We start from the raw sequence: 26,704 nt of genomic DNA on the forward strand, positions 1-26,704 counted from the left end.
CCATGATCAGAGAGCAGGGGAGCTGAATATCATAGTTCAGACAACTGCCAGTACCAGGCATTGTTGAGAAGCAGGAGGGTAATGTTGATACTGATAAGACAAATGGATTAAGGTATCCAATGATAAATAGTCATGTGTGTGACTGAGGAAAATAGAATCTTGGGATATAGGTAAGAAGTTTGTTCATAAGGAGTATTTTGACTTCTTTCCATAAGGGTATGATTGAGGGATTTATTCTGGCTTCAGGAGGTAATGTTTTCCAGATTCTTGGGGCAATCCCAGAGAAAGATCAAGGTTTTCTTTTTGTGGAATCTGAGGTTTCAGGAGAAAGGAGTTGAAGGGTCTGGGTGATCTGGAGCCACCATTGTCTTGGAGTTTCTAGACAAGATATCTAGGGGTATTGTAGGGGAGGGCTTTATGCGTCTTGCAGGTGCTTTTTAGCTGGATTCTTGCTTCGTAAGGAACCCAGAGGGATTTGAGATCAGGGGTGATGTGATGTGATTGCATCTTTTTGAGCCAGTGATGAGCCTACCAGCAGAGTTGAGCGAGGCCCTTGGAGGTGCCAGTTTTGATCTGGGCAGTCCAGAGAGGGTTGCACTACCATAGTCCAACCTGGGAATCACTAGAGTTTGTACTCTATGCTTGAAGTCGTTGTGGGGAGAGGAAAGGTTTTAATTTTCTTAGAATATTCATTTGGTGATTTGCTGTTTTGGTTGCAGCACTCATGTGCTTCTGCATGTTGAGATTCTTGTCAAGAGTTATGCCCATTGAGTTTTCAGAGTCAATGACTTGTGGAATGCAGTCGAGGGCTGCTAGCTGTTTCAACCATTCTTCGATAGCAGGAAGCATGTGAAGTAGGCTTACTCACTCCTGTTTGCACTGTTCAGTTAGCTTATGCAGTCACAGTGTCTGCTCTTAACTGCCTGTGGGTAGCATATTGAAGTAATACTAGGCTGGCCCTCTAAGGCTTGGCCTGAAGTTGGTGTAGTCCAATCTTCAGGACGATCCTTCATCAGAAGTGTAGGCAACACAGGGCTCATTGACAGGTTTATCACCCAAAATTTCCTACATTCACTTTATTTAGATCACTATTCGTTCCATTCGAGAAATTAGAAGTAGCAGTAGCCTTGTTCTGGAAGAAATGAAACCTTGCAAAGTCACATTTAACTATCCAGAACGAGGGTTAGGCTGACTGTATTTTTTTGTTATTGCCATAAAAGCAGCAGGCCAGCATTTGTCTGAAAATGTCTAAGTCTCAAGATTTTCTTTATCTCTTGTTGTTCCTGTCTTTGATTTAGCTTATTTTGGACCGTATGCCTTCATGATCTAACTGTGGATTGTTTAATTTCGATTAGTGTGAAATTTATTTTTCCATTACAGATTTAGAACTTTCATAAATATTTATAGCTGTTGTTGTTCGCAAGGATAAAGTCCAGCAAATTATCCAAACTAGTCTAAGAAAAATTATTTTACTTAAAGTGAGGGAGTGTCTATTATTTCGAGCTCACATGGCTATCTATAAGAAATATATATATGTAACTCATGTAAAAACTGCGACTTTAATCCCTCTTTTACGTCGCCATCTAATTTTGTGTTGGTTCACCGCCCTTCAGTATTTTAAATTTGGAATATTATACCTCTCAACTTTCAGCAACTTTTTCACCACAGTCCTAGGAAACCACTCAATGCTCACCTTCTAGGGTTTAACCACTTGGCTGCTAGGCGTTTCCCCCCCCCTGTGCTGGAAATTGCCATTTTAGTGGCACCATGACGAGCTCAGCTCGTCATCAGCACACGACACCCGTGGGTGATGACGAGCTGAGCTCGTCATCAGCATCGAAGGGGTTAACTTGTTCAGATAGTATGTAATTGCTTAAATGTGATGTTGTGTTGTGCATCTTCTAAATGAATGTGATTACTCGCATTCTTTCATATTGCCTGCCGTTGTCTGGAATCTTTTCCTATAATACAATACCAATTTGTGTTCATTTGTTTTGTTTATCCCTCTTTGATAAACCTACTGCATTGAGGACTATTATCTCATTCTTGCATCCAAGATTGTGTCGATTCCCACTCTTCCTTTAATATTGCTCTTTAATACAGCTAAGATGAACCTGCCAGTGAGATGTTATGGTATTGGCAGGGCATGTAGAATCACGTTTCACCGCCCGGTTCTGTTCTACTTTAATTATTCTGAAAGGCTGTCACCATGCCTAAGGCATTGCATCGTTTTAATTTCCTGAGGATGGATCTGGGCCTTGTCTTCCGGGCTTCTCTTGCCCAGCGTCCTCCTCATTTCTGAGGACTCCAACACCAGGTGTGAATTTCTAGCTGCAAGTTAACATTCGCTGTACCTCCGTTAAAGAAAAAAAGGCAGCAAGCGGCAAAGGGAGTAGGAGGAAGACTTAAAAAAATAGAGTTACATTGACTAAATATATTCCGTCACTGTTAACTCTGTTTCAAATGGGGGTCTAATTGCAAAACATTAATTAAGAAGCATTGGCAAAGCCAAGAGGTCAGTCCTTAGCTGCCAGTATTTTGGCTTGGCAAGTGCTTGTTTTTTCTCTCTACTTCTTCAAATCTTGATTGTTGGGGATGTTGCTGGCCTTTTGGGTTGGTCAGTGCTTGTTTTGTCATGGTTTTTTCAAAATACCTTTGTAGTGGAAGCTGATGTGCCCTAATCAATCAAAAAAATAAAACAATGGCTAAAAGTAAACATTTTTGGGAGGCTTAAAAAACACAACACTGCCATTGTAGTGCCTAGCGCTGACAAGAACTCTTCTGTTTATGGATAGGGGTGGGCGGAATTTTCTGAATTGCGTTACGCAAATCTCAGCAAAACGGTAAAAAATCTCCGCGAACATGCAGAAATTTCGCGAGCATGCGGAATTGCTAGTTTGCGCTGCTTTTTCCCTGTTCGCAATCGATGTTTGCGTGCTCTGGGGGAAATATCTTGCGAACACGCATTTTGAGAACGCGAACAAGCACAAAATTTCACAGAGTTACGGAACTTAGAATTTTGGGCAATTTAGCGTTCCCCAAATTCCGCAAATTCTACGAGCGGAACGGAAATTGCCACCCAGGCCTATTTATGGATTTGTTATTTGTGAAAGAGCAGAATGCCATCTCTCACAGTAAAGTTAGCCAATGGCTGGAGTGGACCACCTACTGCCCCATGTAGTATGCTTAAGATGTACATTTTTCAGTGTTTTGTGGGGATTTCAGTGGTGTTTTATTAGCAGTCCTGACCTTTTAACAGATATCACATTGTATTCTGATTCTTGAGATTTTGCTGTTAACATTGTAACTATGGGCTCAAAAACACCAGCAATAAAGTGCAGTTGAGTATAAAGCCAGGATTAGCAGGCTAAACGGGGACCTAAGACAGCCAAGGTCTAGCACCATGAGGATGTGCAGCCAACATCCTTCCCTCTCCACATTAATACGCTGGGACCAAGAGATCTCTTTCTGCTATGCAGAGTACGTTACCGCCCTTGGGAAGTACAGCCACCCCCTGAGAATGTCCAACCCACAACACCATGGTGTTTCAGTACAGTGGGTGATAAGAGGTATGATTGTTATTCAGGGGGCACGGGTAGGGTAGGACCCAGCTCTACCAGGTACCACTGAGAAAGCTCACAAAAGAGTAGTTTCCTTGGCAGAGGGCAACCTTCCTACAACTGAGCATGACAGGAAGTGTCTCTTAGTATGGCTTCATATTCAAGACTATTCGCAATAAAAGGATGGACTCTTTCATGACCAGTCGCATAAACAGTAGTTGCAACCAGGACGACTGGCGAGTTAACTGGATCCCGACCTACCTGGAGCTAAGGCGGGAGGTGCCACACCAACCCGCCGTAGACTAGGAGAAGGAAGGGAACCCAAATCACCAGCCAGGAGGAGAAGAAACCGTCTGGTTGGGAGTTATTTCAGGCCATGCTCCTGGAGGAGCTTGGCTCTTGCAAGTGCGCGACGGGTTACAAGTCTGGGGAGGGGGAAACCAGCTTTGCACTGAGCCTTCTTAAAGCTAAAGCGGGTGGCAGACGCAATTCTGAAATACTTTTTCTTTTGGTTTTCTTCACTGGTGTTGTTTGGCTTTTCACAAATTATGTTTGGTTGTGCTGGGGGGATTGAATGGTCTTTGCCCGACATTGCACGCTACTAGTTGGGTGTTCATTACACTAGTGGAGCTCTCCTGGGATGTTTAAACGACGGGGTCAGAGCCCCTACTCTGCTATAATTAATAAAGCCTCTCCCCACCTTCTCAACACCCTGGTAACTTCTTACAGGGTAATCAACCAATCTCTTAATGAAACTTCATACAGAATAAAATAATTAGCTGGCCTTTCTCCCTTTTTAACTTTGAGGGTACCGGGGGGGGGGGGGGGGGGGGGGGGGTCGGGTCACCAGTCCAACTGTATTACCTGGCGGGAGATGACTAAAGAAAAAGAAACATCTTTCCCCAATTGGACTGATACCTGTACCAAGCATACTAAGCACCTATCTGATAAATTAACTTCTGGTGCTAAGTTGTACTACAAAGTCTATAGAGTATCTTGTGGCTAACAGAGCAAGGCCATACACCAAAAGGTGACCGTACCATAACTTGTTCTTTTGGTTTCACAGCACTTCCCTCGTGATGGCCGTGCTTCTGTATGCTGCTGGTATGAGTTTGGTTTTGGATATTCCAGGGGTCTCTTCAGTGGTGGCAAACCTTGCCCCGCAGTTGTAACTAATCCTAATGTACCTCCTAGGAGGGAAAAATCGAAGCAGGGACCTAGGGGCAGCTTGTCTGATGTAACTACTCGACTTCATTGCCCTCAGATGGCAGTGTGCACCTTTCAAATGATTTCCAACTCAAACTCAAGGCTAACCTGCGAAACAAACATTCCCCCTTTCTTGAGCGCCTGGGGGCTATTGAATCTCAACTTGAAATCCTCTCGTTATGGCACACCCATTTCTCCAACAATTCTATGGCACCAACGGTCTCAAATAATGTAGCCAGCACTGCTGTACCATTCGTATACCTAAAGTCATCAGATATTTGTCTGCCACTGCCGCCTGGGGAGCATTCCCTTCGCTCCCTCTATGACTCAGGTGATCCATATAGATCAGGCAACAGCGATTGCTCCCCGGGCAGGGGAACATAAGGGTAAGAACATCCCTGGGTGCCTGAATCGGACTATTTTAAATCCTCTCCCAGCTGCTTACCCATATGTTGTGGTTTTAATTGGTGTTCCCTCTTTACGGAAGAACCGGGGGGAATCCTGGGTGGAGCTGCGAAACGAAGTCTTGAACTGGCTTTCCAGAAAGAGGGACTTTCCCTTTTCATTATCTGAGGAGATTTTTTCACTCTAAGAATAGGCTGTATTGGCCCTGGCCCCATCACCTCCCAGGGACTCTGCATCATTATTAACTTTAAGTCTCTCCCAATTGCCCAGTCAATCTTGTGTTGAAACAAGAGTGTGCATCGCTCTGGCAGCTTTATCATCCCTGTTCCTCTTGGCTACTTGTATAAACCTCAGTTTTTGTCTGTGCCTCCATGTGGGCTGCAAGCTTTGGCTCTTCAGAGGAATGGGCCAGCCGAGTCTTTGTAGTTTAATGCATGACACAGTGCAGCCGGGCCAGCTTGTTTCATCATCTGCCTCTGGTAACACCCGGTTTAATGTGCCTGTGGAGAATAGGTTTGATGTATTATCTGAGGTTGACTGACTGCCTGATCGTCCCATTGGTGGTCATTTATCTGGTTCACTCTGGGCAGACGTTGCCCCAGATAAAGGAACTGTGGTCATCCCGTTGAATCTAGCAATAGTTTCTCACTTGTGAGTAGGATCATAGCCAGGGTTAAAGACACCTTAACAATCCCAGACCCGATGGACTTCATAGAGAAGTTTGATTATGTTGTTTCGTAGGAAACATGCGTCGCATCCCCGATCTTTTGCAGGGGGTTTTCTTGTTATTCTTCCCCCGCACTACCCTCCGCTCATGGGAGAGCTAAGGGGACGCTCTCAATATGATCCAAACTGAATTTGAGGGTGACAGCGAGCCCTATCAACACGAGCAGCTTCGCTTTCCAAGCCATACTTATTAAAAACGTTGCATACTACTTTTACTTTTATATAGTGAATTTTTACAATAAAAATTTCACTGACTCCTTTCTCCACGTCATCGAGGGACTGTACCAATTTATAGCTGGATCTAAGCAGATTGATTCTAGTTTTACCTTAAAACCTAGATTCTTACTCTTTTGAGATTTCAATGCCAAACTGGGGTATCAGCAAGAGGATTTAGCCCCATGAGTTCTGAAATTATTGACGACTGTCTTGACAATCAGGGAAGTAAGCTTTTCTTTGCCTCAAATGAACCTCTTGATTTACTAAATTTGTCTTTGTTTGCCGGCTGAAGTGCACCCACTTTTAGGGGGAGGGGCGGTTTTCTATTATTGACTATGTCTTTGCTACAAGGAGCCTCCTTGAGTCGTTCCGTAAGTGTACCGTCCTACAATCACATTGGGAGTACCATAACCCACTATGTTTTAAAGGGGTCTTTCCCATGAGAAAGGATAAACCATTGGCAACTAGTTTTGAAATAAATCATCATTCAAGGGATGGGCTTGGGTTGATTTGGTTAATTAATGACCCTAAGCAGGCGCTCTATCTTCTCCTTAAAAAACACCTGGCTGTATTAATGGATTGTCTCACTGAGAACACAGGAGATGTTCTCTTTTGAGCCTTCCAGCTCCTATGATCAAGTAGTAAACGTCAGTTAATGACACCCTTCCGTCCAGGCTCAGACTGCCCACATTGGTTCGATGGAGCTTGTCCCGCCGCTAACCCCTGTCTAAGGAAAGCTCTCTCTGAACATCCAAGAGACGAGAGAAGGTGTGGGAGGCTTGGTGAGTATACTATTGTACCATCAAGAACAAGAAAAAGTATTTAAAAATAGGGACTGGGAGCTGCTGGTACTGGCTGCCTCACGTAATAACAGTAAAAAAAATTGGGAGATTGTAAATAGTTTCAGCCAGAGAGATGCATCGCCCAGCCACCTTTTGATCTCTAACATATCCGGTGTGAAGTGAGTCGAGCACTTTTCAGCAATCTATCGGTCAGTTGAGGTTAAGATTCATAACGACCTTTTGAGGGTACGTTTGGGGAATTCCCCCCCACCACTTCATGTCTCTCAGGAAGACATAGATTGAGCCTTCAGGCAGAGTTTGGCAGGTAAAGCCCCTGAGCCAGATGGGATGCCCATGGACCTCATTAAGTGTAGCACTGAGATATGGGGGCCTTTGCTCACTAATCTGTTTGACAATTCTTTTTGTACTAGGTGACCAAGTTTATGGTCACTTTTAACTATTGTTCCCATCTTCAAAAAAGGGGACCGTGGGTCACCAAAGTGTTATTGGCCAATTTCGCTTATTGACAGTTCAGTAAAAGTTTTGGGGAGGGTAATTTCTAATAGTTTGCTTACCTGGATTAGTCTTAACAATGTCCTGTCCCAATGTCAGTATGAGATTTTGTCCAGGGCCTGGTATGATGGACCAGTGTCGGAACCTGCAATGGATTGTGGGGAAGTGCACCATCTCCAGGCGCTGCCCACTGTACCTGGCTTATATGGACCTGTCTATGGCTTTCGACAGGGTCAACTGGGCAAAATTATGGCAGATTTTATTGGACCTGGGAATGGAGTGTCCCCTTGGAGAATTTCTTCTTTACCCTGCATGGGAATTTGGGAGCCAGGGTACGATATGGCCGTGTAGAGGAAACTACTGAGGTTTGTTCTCTATCCAGCGTGGTTCGCCGGGGTGTATTTTAGCCCCTTTACTCTTTATCATTTATATTGATGATTTAAGCAGCTATTTGTCTGTAGCCACCAGAGATGTCCCAAAAATAGATAATGTTTTGCCCCATATTATATTTGAACAATGCTGTTTTAATGGCACGCATCCCAGGCGTACTGCGATTTTGGTTGCATTGTTTGTTGCTTTCATAGGTAATTAAGATATGTCAACCAATTTTGGGAACTCCATATCATGGCATGCGGCTCTATGAATTACAGATCAGTCTTTGAGCTCTCTGCAGAACTTAAGCTACCTGCTTTCAGTACATCAGGCTCCTGGCAGCCACAGGCAAACACCACCCATTTGAAACTGAGTAGGGCGGCAGGTTCATAATTTAACCTTGTGCGGAAAGCAGGGAATGGCCATAACCTTTCCTATTTCAAGATCTATAAATTGCAGTGTGTCCCCACATCTACGTATGGAACGGGGTTTCATAATACCTTCACTATTTAAGTTGAGGAAAATCTGATATGCATACAGATACTGATTCTCCCACCTACTAGCTCCAGTTTTATTCTGTACCATTTGTATTGTGTGTTTGGCTATGGGTTGGGTATGTACAAACCCTATTTTGTGAATTAGTAACCTATTACCGACTTGCAAATTTGGGTTTGGGAGTTGCTATTCAAAAGGGGCGAGCCAAGGGCGTCCCTTCCAAATAGCGAGTCGCACTGGTGTGCACGATTGTTTTTCGACTGCAAATACAGTTGCATAACAATCTCAGTTACCACCTACTGCTGAACTCATAACTTTTGATCGGTTTATTGATTTACAGCTAACTCCCCAGATGATCTTAGCCTGGAAAAACCTGATTCAATATTTTTATCTGTTCTTGGAAGTGGATCAATTAAAACTTTTTGTCTGTAATCCTTGATTTGACTGTAAGTCAGAGTAGTTTCTTGAGTTTAAGGTCTCTGTAAACACTAAAGTTAGGCAGGCGCACACCTCGTCTTTAAAAGCTTTGTTTATTTACAACCTCAGTAAAATGAAAAAGATATCTCCTGCAATTATCCAGCATCATCTCTCCAGGTCTTGCCAAGGCCGTTAAACACTGTTTGAACTGACCTGCATTTTGGGAATGCCCATTATGCAGGCCTTCCAAATTATCAGTTTGGATGCCTACAGTGGGTCAAAAATACTGCAGGTTGAATTATCAACTGAATTGGTGCCTGTGCTGTGGTTGCTCTTAAATGTCCTGTGAACAGTGTGTAAGTGAGGAACTAACAGAAGACTGCTGTCCTCATCCATAGAGTTGTAGTAAACATCTTTTGATGTTGAGGGGTTTGCCTTCATAGGCACTGTGTAAAAGATGTGAGCGGTTTGTTTAGCTTCTGCTTCACGTCTTTCTTCTTCACTGCCCTGACGTCTACATGCTGCATGCTCTGCGATGTGCAGTAAGTTGCAGAGGGTTGGACAGTTAATTTTACCTCCATCCTCTACATTGTTATAATTGCAAATGGTTCTGCCTTGCCTGCATTATCTCGGTTTTAAAGATTTGCTTGAACCCCTATTTTATAATTACTGTAGTCATTGGTTTTGTCCCTGAAAGTTGTTTGTTGTGCACTATTAGCTTCCACTCTCCTGTTTCCTTCTAGTGATTTTACTTGCATCCAAGTTACATGTGTTTTTAGGTTTCGCCTAGGCAGCACTTGCGCGGTCTCTGCCAGACATGCTGCATTATGGGTATGGGCTTTAAAACCTACACCCATTTTCAAAGACTGCCCCTGTTACTTGTGTTGTTACTCAGAGCTTGTGAGCACAATTTCTTTCTTTAAGCTGGAGCACTTGAGACCAGTGCTCGTGGTTTACAGAGCTCTGTTGTAAACAGGGTTGTAAATCTTGCTCTTATCTTACCACATTTGCTGTGCATTTAAAGTCCGAGGTCTGTTTTGGCTACAGCTGCCTCCTCCTCCCTCCTGCGTTTGAACCGCACGGCCTGGCGTCACGGGTTCCTGCCTTCATATGGCTGCTGCTTCCTCCGTCTCAGAGCTCAACAAGCATTTGCAATGCATTAGGTCTTGCATTTGCGAGAGTTTGAGGTATTGGCATTGTAAATTACAATGCCTTTTATTTATGTGTTTTGAAAACCTGCATGCGGTGCATAAACGCCCACTTTGTACTTATAGTCATTGCTTAAGAGAATAGAGGCTGGCAGTAACTGCACCTTTTTTACTGCCAGCCTTGCTTCTCGTAAGGAAGGTCTAAAAGTACAAAGTGCTTGTTTACGCACTGCTTGCAGGTTTTCAAAACATATTTTTTTAAAAGACATTGTCATTAACAATGCCAATAGCTCAAACTCTCAAAAATGCGAGACCTATTACATTGCAAATGCTTGTTCTGAAAGTTGTCTGTCTCAACTCTCTTTAGCTCTACTCTGTGGTCGTGCTGTACGCTGTGATCCCAACAATAACCGCTGGAAGGGTTAGACATTCATCAATCAATCTTTAATTTTTTCTTTCTTCTCAACTTTAAATGAACATCCCACTGGAATGAAGTAGCAGTTCTTGGCTGCCTTACTTTTTTGCGGAGGAAAACTGCTCTTGATGTTGAACCCCTGGCTATAAAGCCTTAAATATTTAGCTCGCTTGTGCAGAGGTGCATCATCCTTTGCCTTTTGAACAGCACATTTCTGTCTTAAATTACAGATATTTATAAGGATGCTTAATCAACCCTGGACCAGGACATTGCGTCCTTCCCTTTCTAGTTGCAAAAGACTTACTGGGAACTTGCCCATAGCTTTCTTGGAAAGCAACTCAGCCTATTGCTTTCCATCAGCTTTTTGTCTTGTCTTGCTTTCTATTCGTTGAATTTTTTTTTTTTTTTGTAACCCGTCCCTCTATTTACCCATTTTATGGATCACAGCCTGTTTGTAATTTCTCTGATTGGCTCCTTTTATCCTGCCATAAAAGTTAGCTTTTTGGGGTCTTTTTTCTTTTTCTAAAAGCACTCCATGAGAGTGCACGCATTTCCCTGTTCCCTGGGTTTTCCGACCTCTCCCAGCAAATTTCTTTGTATAACAGTATGAAAATATAATTTCCACAACTTTGTCTTTCGAGCCGCTCTTATGTACGCTTTCACTTTTATATAACTTTAGCTCTTCTGTGTGCTTTAACTCAATTTTGCGCGTTCTCTTGTTCGTTAACCCCCCATATTGCTCCCTATTTGCTTCTCTCCCGCACCTTCCGTGTTCCTACCCCACTCCTGCCCTCCATGTTTCTTCTCCCTGGGCACCCCATTGTTGCGTCCGACTGCCCTCTGTGTTGCTTCCTCTGTATTGCTTCCTCCCTACTCAGTATTTCTTCTCCAACCTGTTTTTGTCCTCGCCCACTTTCTTTCTGTCCCCACTCTTTTTACTATTTTGTTCGTTTTCGTATACAAATCAGCTCTATCAACAAAAAAAAACCCTTGCGTCTTTTTGTAGACATGCATATGCTTGGTGCAGGTGCCTACAAAAATACGCAGCTGGCCATGTAGGCTTTTTTTCCCCCTCCTGCTTATTAGCCATCCTGCCCATCATAAAGGATACTGTGCAGCATAACTAAAACCACTGGCAAAGCCAGTAGGGCCCAAAGGCTAGACCTATTGACTTTGCCAAAGCTTGTCTTGTCAGGTTACTTCCTGGACCCCTCACTTGTAATAAAGCATTTCTTCAAGGCAGAATAGTCTCTGTTAGGGGGACGGAATTGGCGGAGTTTATTTCCCTGGAATAATATGAAAATTCTATAGAATTCTGCGAAGGGGCTGAATGGGCACCGAAATGTGCAGTGCATACACTTCGATTGCCCTTACAAAAGTATGTAAGGGCACTGACGGGTAGTCACTTGAGGTCATACGCCTTAATGGCCCTGCATACTATGAGCCCAGAGGTACAGCAGTTTTTTTTAACCAGTAGAAAAATGTTCCTTTACTGTCTGCAATCACATTAAGGTAAGTTGTGGTGAGAATGCCTTTCATTTTTGATCTGATACTTTTCAGGTTTTCATTTTAGGAGTCGATTCCGATGTAGTTTCGAAGGGCTCATAATCTGATTCGGGTTTACTGAATCCGATCCTGAGCCCTTGTTTCTGACCGAATCTGACACACTTCCGAATGACCAAGTACAATGCCTGGAAACCGGTAAGGCTTTCCGAATCTGTTCCGAAAGGCATTCGGACAGGTCTCATCTTACAAAGCCGAATTGTAGAGCTCTTTGGACTCTGTTTCCAAACGAGCGAGTACGATGGCCGATTCAGAAAACCATTCCGAATCGGTTTCCTTGGAACGAATCGGCTGCCGGAATCTGTCTTTGGGGGCCCGTAGCAGGCCCCCTTCACCCGGGACCTTCCGTATCCATCCTGCCGGGGTACCCAAGGGACCCTCCTTTCCAACCATGCACAGTGTGGTAGGCACCATGGGATTTTCCCCACCCACCCCTTTCTTCAATGGGAGCTTATAGTCTAGTTCGGAACACAGGCTCCGGTTGAAGTGAATGGGAACTCGACCGAATCAAATCTGGATGCATTGTACTCGCTCGGTCGGACTCCTCCGATCCGGGTCATCCGGAAAGCATTCCCGGAACCAATTCAGTCGGAATGCTTTCCGAACGAGATCGGAATTGGGCCCTTAGTGAGGAAATGGTTCTTTCTGTCTTCTTTCCCCACCCTCATTCATCCTCTGCTGAGGCGATGATCCTTAGCCCTCATCTAAGACCGTCTCCATCTATTTTAACATATGGGAGGTCAGAGGCGAACAAGTCTTCTGTCTAAGCTATCGGGCTAAGGCTGGTGGTGTCTTGTTTAGCATGTTCCTTTAAACCTTGTGGTTCATAACCTTCCTGGAAGGTCAGGCACATAGTACAGGAGCTAAAGTGCTATAAATTGTCTTTTCTCCACACACGCCCACTGCAAACCTATGCATTGCAGCTACAATTGACATGATTTGTGCAAGTCTTTACAGTAAGTTGAATAAAGGTACTTTTATGATCACTTAATAGTTATAGCCCTGGGCTCTCCCCCACATCGTACATCCCCTCTCAACTTTAATACATTCCTACCAGCCATCCGCCCACAAGCCTTGGGAAGCCAACACCCAAGGCATCTTTAGCCGTGCTGGCTTTGACGATACCTTGCGGTGGATATGATTTTTATTTTTATAAAATGTACTAGTTAGGTTTCCTAAACATTGACCAGGAAAGATGTGAACAAATGCCATCCTGGATCGGATTCGAACCTGAGGGGAAGGGGCGGGTAGTGTCCTGCTGATGCTTTCAACTCAGCTCGAGCACATGGTAAAGGCCTCTTCAGTCATTCCATGTCAGTTCAGTACAGCATAGTGCCAAGTTCCACTGTTTTAGAGATAGATGCTAAGCACGTTTACAAAATGGAAATAAATAAGGATGATGTCTCCATAGCAACCAAGATTAGTTTTAAAGCACAGTACCTTCTGAACTGTAATGTGTGTCTGTAAAAACACCCGTGAAGGGGGTTTCGGTGTTTGGCCACTTTCGGCATCCGACCTTCTAGGCCGCAGTGTATGCGGAATAAAGCTAGCCAGGACCAGGGACTTTCAAGTAAAATACTCATGCCCCAGACTAGACACGCTTTCTTTCCACCCGCTGCGAGCAACGGCATGCCTTCTTTAAAATTAATTTTAATTCTGTGATTCAAAGCTTCCCTTAACTCTGCCAACTTCCAGAGTATAAAACCTGCTGTGTTCTAGTAAAATCGGCTTCTATTTAAGGGAATGAAACCTTGAGTCCTTGAGCGTGTAATTATATTTTTATTATTGTTTCAAGTCATTAGGCCAACGCACCCCATCTGGATTTTTCATAAATTAAGCGATATTTCGGAGTGCTCATTTAAGGAATACGGATGTGTGACGTTTTTTTACATTTATTTGCAGCCTTCCTGAAGTGCGGTGCAATCTGCCCTATTTCACGAAGACTGCAATTTTTTTATTCCTACTTTTGCCTGGAAAATGCGACTCTTTCGACAGTTTGGCGCACACATCCTTATTTAACATTAACAAAAAGCTTCTGCAGAAGAAGTCACTGTTGTTTTTTTTCGTGCTCGATGGCGTTGTTCATAGAAAACTCTGCAAAAGGTGAACTCGCATAGACGGGTTCTGCTAACATTTTCAAAGTTGCATAGTAAAGCTTCACATAAGGTAACGCTGAAGAGTGTTTTGCACACATTTTCTATCTTGGTTGGGGTCGATGAGCATGAAAATGTTTTACGATGCTGCAAAAAATGAGCTCGGGCGAAGGTAAACCAGGAAACCTTGTAACCTTCGCTGATGGCAAACTCTGGAACTTTGTGAAACTTTGCTTGCAACAAAATAAACGTTGCACATCCCTTCGAAGAACCCCATTACTGATCCAGGCAATCATGGCGTTTTTTTTAACATGCAGATGTTTACAACGTTTTTATTATTGTACAGTACCGGTCTCCCTTTTGATACTATGCAGAAAAGATGGTGCTTGCATCCTCTTAACACCTGCCAGCAGCGATGTGAGGTTATGCAAACCACAGTTTGATTATGTATCCCTCTGACAATATTTATAGGAAGAGCTGGCTTCCCTGGTGGGAGAAACCTTTTTTATTTTTTGACAAAAGTAGGTAGCATTTCGAAATCCCTTCAGTCTAAGTTAAGTTAACAAGTGTGAGGTTGGGTGTATGGTTTGAATTCTATTCGAGTAGTTTACGTATACATATTTAGAAGTTAAGGTAATGCTTTTGCTCCGACCCTCGCCATCCTATTCAACTTTTAAGTTATCCCAACACACATTCTCTTTCTGATCTGAATGTCATCTTTACTCACCACATTTCCCCTTTAAGGGAGCAGCAGCCTTAACAAAGCAATGCAGCTGACAATAATGTGATAATCTGTCCTATGAGGAGCAGCCTCTACCCTACTGCTGACCTTCTCATTCTCAGACCCTTTCACAAAATGACAGCAGCAGAGCACACACAGAAAAGAATCCCTTCGGGCCCACTGCAACTACTTAAGCACACAATAAACCAAAGCATTATAGCCCCGTTCTTGTTCAGCTTCTTGTTTGCGTTACTTTTGCATCTTCCACAAGCGTTGGCAGGGTTGGGAGCTAAGGTTAAGTCAGGATTTCTGGGGTATCTCAACTTCTCAATGTCATTTCTTCTGATGATTTGTATTTTGGCCATCCTTACGCCATTATGATCCTTATCTCTCTTCGAACAGTCTTTCTAGGGGCAATATGTTTTTCAAATCCCAGAAAAGTGAACAGGCTAGGTGTTTGTAGATGTTTTGGATTGTGAAAACATTGCTGCATAGTTCGAGTGCCCCCCCCCCCCCCCCCGAGCATGCTTGTTGAATGGAAAAGCAATTTGCCGAAGAATAGAGATGGTGTCTGCAGTCCAAGTAGATGTGGTACAGCCTCCTACTGCCTCAGAAGAGAACAGGTATAATATACGGTTTCTCATTTTTTCCCACCATCCTAAGACTTAATGGGAAGCTTTCTGGAGTGAGGGACCTCGCAGTTGTATCGCGTCATCTTTCTTTTTCTGTTTTCCAGGGACAAGTCGGGGATTGTTTTTCCATAATATTTGAGAAACTCGCTCATAATATACATTTGCTTTTTCTGTTTTCCCCAGAGTGTTTGAGAAAATCATTTCTATTATCTAATTTTCTTATGTTGGTGATGCATGTGGCCCGGTTCCTAAATCTCTTTGGCGTACAGCATAGAATGTTTCACCTACATGTTTGTTTAAACTGCCAGCCTGTCCAGGGTGGTGAGGACATAGCTGAATATCACTGTGTGATGCTACTTGGCAGTGAACATGGAAGCCCTGCTCAACCCCAGTTGCAGTTTCTTAAGCGTCCTTGATGGGAGGTCGGTGTAAGAGCTGTCCTCTTCAACGACTTGAAATAATGTAGGCTGTTAAAGAGGCAGGGTTCACTTTTGCCGAGCGGTAGATGTGATGGTTCTGCTGCTTATCGTTCCTTACTGATTGATACTTAATGAACAAACAATCTTTTTGGATTAAAAAAACAGAGCAAAAGGAAAGAGTTGGGAGGGGGGAAGCTTCATGTAGATGGCCTCAGTAAGCACATTCTTTTGCATTGAACAATTGGAGTGCTACCATTTTGCTGTCGCCCAACAGTCAACGACTCTAGATGTCACTGAATAGAATTCCACCTGCTTCTGATGGTGGTTCTGGATCTCCATGAGAGACACTCTAGAGAACCCATCTCATTAAAAGAAAGAACCTGGTCATTTAATACCCAAACCTCATCCCCGGTGGAGAAACCCAGTGTCTGGAATCAGATTCTGTGCCCAAGGGCGTCGTTTTGGAGGGAGGATTGCTTGATGCATTAAAATATGTTGATCAAAGTGTTTCCCTTGGTTTCTGTTTATCCCATTTATGCGTGCAGTAGTTAATGAGAGTTCCTAATTTTAGGGAAATTGGGGAACATTTATAAGAAAGTCTGCCTAATATCCTCCAAATTGTGGAAAGCGAGCACTTGCTATTAAACATGCCCTATCTTGTCACCCAATTATAAACTTAAGTTAATTCATTTCAAATTTCTGCACCGCTATTACAGAACACCCATTAGTCTACACAGAATGGGATTAAGGGAGGATGACTGTTGCTGGCCTTGCGGGGCTGCTGCTGCCACTTTCTTACATATGGCGTTGGTCTGTCGGGCCATCACTGACTATTGGTCTGCAATATTTGAGGCTATAAACCAGATTTTGGAGATGTCACTATCTCCATCCCCACTACTGGCTTTGCTAGGTTATGTGAGGGATACACACATTAACAAACGTAAACTACATGCACTGTTGCTGCTCTTCGCCAAGCTTCAAATAGCCCTGCTGTGGGGTAGGAAGAGAAAACCAACTACCAAGCACTGGCTTAGAGAGGTCACATATGGCCAGACGCAATTGGCACATTCTGGGAACCTATGCCGCCTGCCTCCAGGCCTAAAGAAATATGGGGGCCGTTTATTGACTGGGTTCGGGAGCGGTGAAGTGGCTCTGGCGAAGAAGTCAACACTGACAACGATGCTGGTTCGAATTGAGGGTGCAATGTCTGCAGGGTTAAATGGAAAGTGGTATTGAGATATGGACTGGTACTTTGTATGCACTATGGGATACCCATTATCTATTGTTAGGTCACGTGGCGATGGCCTTGTATCTACTTGTCAATGACCATGTTCTTTCTCTACAGCGCTGTATAATGCTACTTTTGGGGATGTTGTTGTTTCCTGCTATTGCACTATCTCCTGTAATATTGTCTATATGGCAAATGCACCGTCTTCCTTTTTTTTGTTGGTTGTTTTTCCAGATTTGTAACTATTATTTTGAAAAACAATAAAGATTTTTTTTTTTAAATGCCCTATCTCTAATAAATAATCTCAAAGAAGTGAAGGGATGTATGGGACTCTTGTCCAGTTGTGCCGCGCCCAGGCAGAACACCACTCAAATCAGAAGAGCAGCGCAGTTTTATTGAATCAGATGAACAGCGCTGTGTTATCACTTGGTGTAGTACATTGGCAGATAAGGCGCTCTCTCATTCTGGTCCGCCTGCCATCTTTCAACACTCCCGAATGTGTTGTTAAGTAAAGGACGCTGTTCTTTTTTTTTTTTAAAGTTTGATTTATTAAAGAAATAAAAGATCAGAGAGGGAATGGGGATGAAGAAACAGGAAAATGAATATGGTAACCATATACATCATAAGGACGCTGTTCTTAACAGTACACTGTACATGGCCTTCAGTGTAAATTGTAGGAAGAAACGCTTGATAGTAGTCATCAAGAACCTTGGCTCAGCACGTTTAGCACTCGCTGCTGACATCGGTTGGTAACCTGCAGGTCTAGGCTGAACCCCAGGCAGGTAAGCCTCAGACCTTTTCACCCTTCTGTGGCTGATTGCGCAACATAGGCTGGAGTAATGATAACACCTGTTCTTTGCAGCGCTACAGAATTGTAAAAGAAGCACTATATAAAAGTCCATATTGTATATAATGGTTTGAATGTTGCTAATAGGCATCATACATAATTGTGCTTTAAATTAGTACATACTTCATTCTGCCCTTATATAATATGCATATTAACCATAGCCTCCCAGCAGTCCAGCGACTGACCGGAAGCTCAATTCTAAAGACGCCAGCATTTTTTCAAACCCAGAAAAGCTATTCTTGTGATCTTGCTCAAACCAGCAGACTGTCGCCGCCTCTGGTAACCAGTGCAAGGACTACAAGAGGAGGAGTGTAAACAGTGGCACACCGTCCTGAATGGCCAATGTCAGACATGTCATGCCTCATTATGGTCTTCCTTGTGTAAACTTGCAAGACATACCTGCTCAGCTGAAGGGTCATGGTGACAGGATGGCTCAGCAAGGCTTAGAGCTGTCACAATAGTGTGTAAAGCTAAGGTCATAGCTCTCTGAGCAGCAGGGAGGATAAAGTTGTGTGAGAAGAGAAGGAATCCTTGACTAGGTGTGATCGGGCTTAAACCTCAAGGCTTTGCATTGCTGCAAGGATATATGTGCTTTGTACTTCTTAGAAGTGGGCCGGTGGTAATTCTGAGCTGTAACCCACCGGTGCTAAGTGCTCCAAAGGTGCTGCTTTAATCTGTCTGTATTTTGTAAGGCTTTTCTGAATATACATTTATTTCACGTAATTTAACAATTTACTAGGATCCTTTCTGCTATTAAGATGCTGCAATCCAAGTCTCAAGGAGATTTGAGAAATTGAAAATGCCACTTGATTGCGTCCCAGATTTTCCATCTTTTCGAGAATGGAGACGTGCTTTACACATGTGCCAGAGGCCTGCTTTTCGATTCTTGACAGTAGCAGGTCAATTCAACTCAATTCAAAATCTTTATTGCGTCTAATTGGAAATAGACCATAAAAGTGCATATATTACAATACAAATCCATGATCTCAAAGAATTTAAAAAAAAATGTAAATGAGGTTCAAAATGTTAAGTTTATAAACATTAGTGTGCTTTAAGGCTCCACATTTCAACAAATAACCACATTTGTAGGGAATCAAAGGCGCAAATCACGTTCAAAATTTGAGGCGTTAGTTCACTCAGTCGTATCACAATTGGCCAAAGCTAAAAAAAAAAGAGAAAAGGAGGAGAACAAAAACCTCAAATAGGGTCCGCTATGTAGTCATACTGGCACAAGAGTTAAAAGAAGCGGCTCAACCGAGTTCCACCTGTAAATGCAGGCTCAAAGATAGTCATGACTACCTAAATGCGAGTGCATGAACAGGGGATGAAACAGCTAACACGTGAAAAAAACTCTCCTCCCATGAACAACAAGTGTATGTTGGAGAAGCAGGTCTAAAATCAGGTGCTTATTCAATGTACTAATTTTTATATCAATAGACCCCCTAGATATTTCACCAAATGTTATACAAGAGAGGCTTTGAAACACACTATATTTTGTGTATGTGTGCTTCAGATGTGGTGCAGCTTTGCAGTGATGTCCAATCCCCGAAGTCTTGAAATACAGGCGTTTGCTAATCAGAAGCGGTCTGCCCGGTCCTCCATTCACCCTCTGTCATGTCCTGGCCATGTTCCAAACTCTTTCACTGCTCCCCTGTCCGCCACATCTTTCTCTTTTCACTCCCTGAATGTTTCCTCCCTCGGCACAACCTTTCTCAGCTCGCTCTACGTATCGCTTTCCCCCATTATTTTTCTTTGCCTCCTTTCCTCCTGCATGCATGTGGGAGACTGCAGGCACTATGGGCAAAGTGGGGGAGCGATTCCAGTAGGTGGTCCACTTCATAACATGGGGTGGGGCGAGGGAGGCTGGAGTTGTGGGGGCTAGGAGGTATACAATTAAAATTAAAAAAAAACACTTACCTGCTGCTGCACTGCTGGCCACTTTTTCATGGTTCTTCTGTTCCGGTCCCTGCACACTGTGTAGGCTCCTAGCTGCCAATCAATATGGCCTGGTACTTGCCTAAAGTTCCCCTCCTCTTCACCCGCAACCCTTGGGGTGGGCAGTCACCTAGCTCCCCTAGGGGCTCCCCCCCCCCCCCCCCCCTCCCCCCCTTTACCGCCAAGGCAAACAATTCAAGCACCACACTGCTTTGGATTAGGGGTAGTAAACCCTGGCCGTATTTTATTACATAATATAAACAAACATTACAATTTGTATTATTATTTCATTATACACAAAATACGCAGAAAGTCCAATACATTGATAGGCACAAGTTGTGAATTGGCTAACCTTAACATGTTTCTAATATATATTAGTTTTATTGTAAGCTAAGTAATGAAGATATTCTCTTTCTGCGTATCCCTGTTAGAGCCTACGGCAAGGTCAATGACTTGTGGCCCTAGGTCAAGTTCAAGCTAGATCCCAACCTCCAACCGGAGTGGCCTTGCGCAGGGGGGTCTAGCTTACCGGATGGATACCTCCACCGGGTCCCCCTGTACACCCTTAAAGATTCAACTCCATAAAAGGGGACCACTGCATTTATGCGTCCTTGAGCGCATGCGGGTGCGGGGTGGCCAACCAGCCTACTGGAAGCGTGACCTCCCTACCCCCGCACCCTTCCAGCCTACCGGCTGTAACTGCCCCTGGAGTTCCATGAGAAACCCTCTGTCTCCCCCTCGGGCGTCCCCATTTTGACCATGGTTATGCCCGTTAGGGACCGTAAACTATGCTCATCAATCATGACCTTACCGCCTGATCAAGGGAACACTCACAAAATACTACAAAATATAACACCTGAAATTTGAAAACAGATTAGATACAAAATACGACAAAACATAACCCCTGAAATTTAAAAACAGATTAGATAAGAAAAAACACTTTTATTTTGACACTACAACCACTCCTTTGAATAGAGAATACTCCTGAAAACTGACCAAGATTAATCAAGAAAAACACTTTATTTCAACACTACGACAATTCTATACAACAGTATTCCTCCTGAAATGGAAAAAACATATATATCACCCAAAATGTCTGCCTTAGGTGATGGTGGGTGGGTAAAAAGTATAGTTAAGGGCCTCTGCCGGAGGCTCGGACCCATTGAGGGCGGTTCCCAAGCTGGGAAGCGGCGAAAAAGAGAGGCCGTCTTCTCTGCTCCCCAGCCTTCTTATACCTAGTGTAAGGTAGAGCAACACCAGTCACGACCGGCTTGCCTGAGCGCGCGGACCGGAAGCACTAATACGTGCTTTCGGTTCCCGCGGGCCACCAACCAATTGAGGGGAGGTCGGGGGCGCCGCGTCACTGTCGTGCGTGGCGCACCTGCATCCCACTGATGCGGAGGATCGGCGCGACCGCCATAATGGTGACGTGCACGAGTCCATGCCCTGCCTTCCAGGAATCTGCTCTGATGAGAGCGGTACAAAAGGGGGTGGTGATGGACGGAGCATCTGAATCAATCAAACACTCACACCCAGTCAAAAGATCTGGGTTTAATCCATCACTGTTCTTTAGCCCACTCTGCCACCACCCCAGTTCAGACATGGCTATATGCAAATCAGTCTGACCCTGTGCCTCATGGGAACAGTCCAGCCCGAACTGCCAAGCCATGTCTTCCCTGGCCCACTAACGAGCTTCTGAGGACCGTCCATCACCACCCTCTTTTGTACCGCTTTTGGCTGCCATAAGTGTGGCAGGGTATGCTCAGACGTGAGTCCCTTGCTCACTTTGCCACTGGATTCAAGCAAGCCGGGCTGAAGAAGGCTGGAATGCCAGAAACCGGTCCTCGGAAGCTTGTTTCCGGTCCAGGAAAGGCATGGCTTGGCAGTTCGGGCTGGACTGTTCCCATGAGGCACAGGGTCAGACTGATTTGCATATAGCCATGTCTGAACTGGGGTCGCAGAGTGGGCTAAAGAACGGTGATGGATTAAACCCAGATCTGTTGACTGGGTGTGAGTGTTTGATTCAGATGCTCCGTCCATCACCACCCCCTTTTGTACCGCTCTGATGAGCAGCGCCGTGTTTAGACTAAACGGGATTGTTTAACACTCACTCGGAGCCTGGGCCTCTACTCCACCCGGCTGCACAACACAGCTTGAATGAAGATTGATCAAAGTGCGCATGGGTGTTTGTCCAGCCTTAGACCGCCGGCCAAACCATCATGTGCACTTCAATTGTGCACTACTCCTACCCCTGCTCTCGTCATGGCCCGCCCTACCCAGATTGGGCTGCCTTCAGCAGAAAGAAAAATAAAATGGTTTTATTATAATATTATTTTTCCCATTTCCCTCAGCTGCCCAGCTCTCAGCAGGGGGGGCAATGCTCCGCCGCCATAGCAGGGGAGCCGCCACTGAATTGCTTTTGAGTAGGACACTGCATTGGTTGAGGTGATGGGAACAAACAGACTCAGATCCACGGGTAAGGCTGCAGAAAGGGCAGTGGGACTCACCCTAGTTTTGACGCAGTCCCAGAAGTGACATCAGCAGTACGGGGGAGGGTAAAAAAGGTCTCCCCGCTCCTTTCCAATGCCTCCCTCAGCGGTGGGTTTGCTATCCATATTTATAGTATCCCAACCTGCACATCTTTGAGAGGCCCCCTCCCTTTTACATGTCACACTCCACTGTATGACGCTGGTCCTTGAATTTTCCACAAACAAAACCTGTAGACTTGCACTTTGTTCAGATTTGCGAGTTTGACAAAAAAAGATCTTTCACAGATCTCCTCGGCTGACACCTCAGCTGGCCACAACACGTAAGAAATGAACTGCAGAACAGGAGTCGGTCGACTCGTTAGAGCAGCAGTCAGGAGTGGACACACAATGCCTGAGGCTGCCTTTGATACTGGACACAATTGCAAAAACAACAAGTGATGGACCGAATGTGGATCAATGTCACACATTCCCCCAGTCAAAAGATCTGGGCCCAAATCCATCGTTTTTTTGCACTCCACACCACCCTGGGTTAGACAATGGCGATATGCAAATCAGCTCTGACCCTGTTGCCCCATGGGAACAGTCCAGTCCGAACTACAAAAGCCATGTCCTTCCCAGAACGGAATCAAGCATCCGAGGACCGGACCGGTTTCGAGGTAACACCTCTCATCACCCCGGCTAGCTTGACTCCAAGTGGTGTGGAGTGCCTGGGACCCACGTCTGGGCATCCCCAGCGCACTTAGGGCGGCAATTGCAAAAACAACAAGTGATGGACCGAATGTGGATCAATGTCACACATTCCCCCAGTCAAAAGATCTGGGCCCAAATCCATCGTTTTTTTGCACTCCACACCACCCTGGGTTAGACAATGGCGATATGCAAATCAGCTCTGACCCTGTTGCCCCATGGGAACAGTCCAGTCCGAACTACAAAAGCCATGTCCTTCCCAGAACGGAATCAAGCATCCGAGGACCGGACCGGTTTCGAGGTAACACCTCTCATCAGCCCGGCTAGCTTGACTCCAAGTGGTGTGGAGTGCCTGGGACCCACGTCTGGGCATCCCCAGCGCACTTAGGGCGGCAATTGCAAAAACAACAAGTGATGGACCGAATGTGGATCAATGTCACACATTCCCCCAGTCAAAAGATCTGGGCCCAAATCCATCGTTTTTTTGCACTCCACACCACCCTGGGTTAGACAATGGCGATATGCAAATCAGCTCTGACCCTGTTGCCCCATGGGAACAGTCCAGTCCGAACTACAAAAGCCATGTCCTTCCCAGAACGGAATCAAGCATCCGAGGACCGGACCGGTTTCGAGGTAACACCTCTCATCAGCCCGGCTAGCTTGACTCCAAGTGGTGTGGAGTGCCTGGGACCCACGTCTGGGCATCCCAAGCGCACTTAGGGCGGCAATTGCAAAAACAACAAGTGATGGACCGAATGTGGATCAATGTCACACATTCCCCCAGTCAAAAGATCTGGGCCCAAATCCATCGTTTTTTTGCACTCCACACCTCCCTGGGTTAGACAATGGCGATATGCAAATCAGCTCTGACCCTGTTGCCCCATGGGAACAGTCCAGTCCGAACTACAAAAGCCATGTCCTTCCCAGAACGGAATCAAGCATCCGAGGACCGGACCGGTTTCGAGGTAACACCTCTCATCAGCCCGGCTAGCTTGACTCCAAGTGGTGTGGAGTGCCTGGGACCCACGTCTGGGCATCCCCAGCGCACTTAGGGCGGCAATTGCAAAAACAACAAGTGATGGACCGAATGTGGATCAATGTCACACATTCCCCCAGTCAAAAGATCTGGGCCCAAATCCATCGTCCGTACGTTGTTTATCCACTTTACATTCGTCATAACAACCCCATGATGCTTAAGGACAAGTGAGTGTTTCACTGATGCTGCTGACCTTGGGGAGAAGGAGGGGGTCCGCGGGTTTGTTTTTTCCTTTCCTAGCCGACCTCCTCTTTCTCTCTCTGACTTAAATTTGGTGCTGCCATGTGTCCCGCTGAAATCCTTCAGCCCCTCTGGCATGCGTCCTTAGCAGGTACTATACCCCTGCTTTCCAGGGGAAGCTTCAGAGCTGGACACGGCACTGCTGCTCCATCATGAAAGCCCAATACTCTGGGCGAGGCCTTCCCAGTAATGTTTACACAATCCCCATTTCCTGATTATTATGTTTCTCCCTTTGAAGCCCTACACTCGTCTCCCCTCGGCCCTCGTCATTGTGTTACACGCATTAATGACCTCGTGATGATGGGCACGAGGGATGCTGTCATGCTGCCTGCGCCGTTCAAGGGAGCTGGAGGACATGGGCGCCAAGAGACAAAATCAATATTGTTCATGCCCAGCACACTCACGACTGAAATTTACAATAGTCCTCAAGATATCTGGGACAATGTTGCATCTCTTAACTCTGTTAAATTGCTGTTCGAGTTCTACATAATCTGCTTGCTTTTGTCTGTGGGGGGATTATGTATAAACGTGCTTTAAGAAGTCTTATTTTTTGTTTTTCAGTGCCTTAGCAGACAATTTAATAAATCCCTTGGAGATTAAAATTGAAGAATGGAAAAAAGTTGCTAACCAGCTGGACAAGGATCACGCTAAAGGTAACTTGCTTGTTTTTACCACCCCAATTTCCTAAAAGGTGTCTTGATAACGATTTCCTGAGTTGAATTGTGCTTGGCTCGCCTTTCTGTTCAGATGCCTCAACTGGGCGTATGTTGCTGGTACAATTTTCTAGTTTTGGGGGAAGACATTTTGAGGAGAGCAGAATGATAGACGCCTCACTCGTTATTTCAAATTAGCCTAGGAACGACAATACATTTCACCAAAGATGCCACTTTTATAAATGCACATGCCCCACTCAAACCTCTAACACCACTTCTGTGTTTTTAGGTCTCGCTGTAGCAATGCGTAAGCATTGCGGCGAGATTCTAGTAAGCAGTACGAAAAGTCTGCCAAAACTGAGGATTAGACACAGTTCATGTGATCTGTGCGCGTGCACGCCATCGCCAGCCACGTCACACCACCATTTGTCTGTGCCTCGCATCAGACTTCAAAGGCTGCCGCTCCCCCCCAATCAGACTTCAAAGGCTGCCGCTCCCCCACATCAGACTTCAAAGGAATGCGCTTACTTTGTCGTCCCCCCCCTCCCCCCCAGCAATGCAGAGAGCTTGTTTCTGGACGAAAGTGAAAGCCTACTGTGCTTGTTTACAGTAGCCTTGCTCCTCAAATGCTGTTGCTGTGTTGCCAACTCTCTAGGGACACACAGCTTGAAAACACTCGACTTGCTAGCTACAATGCTACATCCGCTATGCTTTGCCTCTAGACACTTTGATCCCTCGCAGACTGTGCTGACTCTGCCCCTCCTGATTCTGAAACTGACCAACGCAGTCACCACCAGTCTCTTCTCTCTGTCTTATGATGTCTGCCCTGCCACCATTTACTTCGGACCCTCACACCTCACTCACCCTCACACCCTCACACACCCTCACCCACCCTCACACACCCTCACACACCCTCTCACCTACCCTCTCACCCACCCTCACTCACCCTCACACCCTCACCCTCACACCCTCACTCACCCTCACCCCCTCACTCACCCTCACAACCCTCTCACTCACCCTCACTCACCCTCACACACCCTCACACACCCTCACACACCCTCACAACTTCACACACCCTCACCCCGTTCACCCTCACACCCCTCACCCCCCTCACCCTCACACCCCTCACCCTCACACCCCTCACCCTCACACCCCTCACCCTCACACACCCCCTCACCCTCACTCACCCTCACACACCCTCACACTCTCACCCTCACATCCCCTCACAGCCACCCTCACACACTGTCACTCACCCACCAACACACACCCTCACTCACTCACCCTCACCCCCTCACTCACCCTCACCCACCCTCACCCACCTCTCTCACCCTCACCCCCTCACACCCCTCACCCCCACACACCTCCTCACCCTCACTCACCCTCTCACCCTCACTCACCCTCTCACCCTCACTCACCCTCACTCACCCTCACTCACCCTCTCACCCCCACTCACCCTCACCCTCACCCTCACACACCCTCACTCCCACCCCCTCACCCTCACAACCCTCTGACCCTTACTCAACCCCTCACCCCCACACACCCTCACACACCCTTACACCCTCACACCCTCACTCACCCTCACTCACCCTCACACCCCTCACTCACCCTCACACCCCTCACTTTCACCCCCACATACCTAATTTTCACACCCCCTCACGCTCACACCGCCTCACGCTCACACCCCCTCACGCTCACACCCCCTCACGCTCACACCCTCTCACCCTCACACAACCTCTCACCCTCACACACCCTCTCACCCTCACACACCCTCTCACCCCCTCACCCTCACTCACTCTTTCACCATCACACCCTCACATCCCTGACCCCCCTCACCCTCACCCCCCTCCACCCTCACACCCCTCCACCCTCACACCTCTCACCACCCTCACACCCCCTCACCCCCTCA

At 45.7% G+C, this 26,704-nt stretch overlaps 1 protein-coding gene across 4 annotated transcripts in view; it reads left to right on the top strand.

Annotated features, from left to right (window-relative positions):
• The window catches only part of LOC147705867 (protein MTSS 1-like), a 377,494-nt gene that overhangs the window by 108,123 nt on the left and 242,667 nt on the right, over window positions 1-26,704 (top strand). For all 4 annotated transcript variants that reach the window (XM_086932312.1, XM_086932313.1, XM_086932314.1 and 1 more), the window contains exon 3: window positions 24,707-24,798. In XM_086932312.1, the coding sequence (XP_086788438.1) occupies window positions 24,707-24,798 (92 nt within the window). The remainder of the gene's footprint in view (window positions 1-24,706; window positions 24,799-26,704) is intronic.

The sequence above is a fragment of the Lissotriton vulgaris genome, chromosome 7 (genome assembly GCF_964263255.1).
Source record: "Lissotriton vulgaris chromosome 7, aLisVul1.2, whole genome shotgun sequence".
NCBI classification, from domain to species: Eukaryota; Metazoa; Chordata; class Amphibia; order Caudata; family Salamandridae; genus Lissotriton; species Lissotriton vulgaris.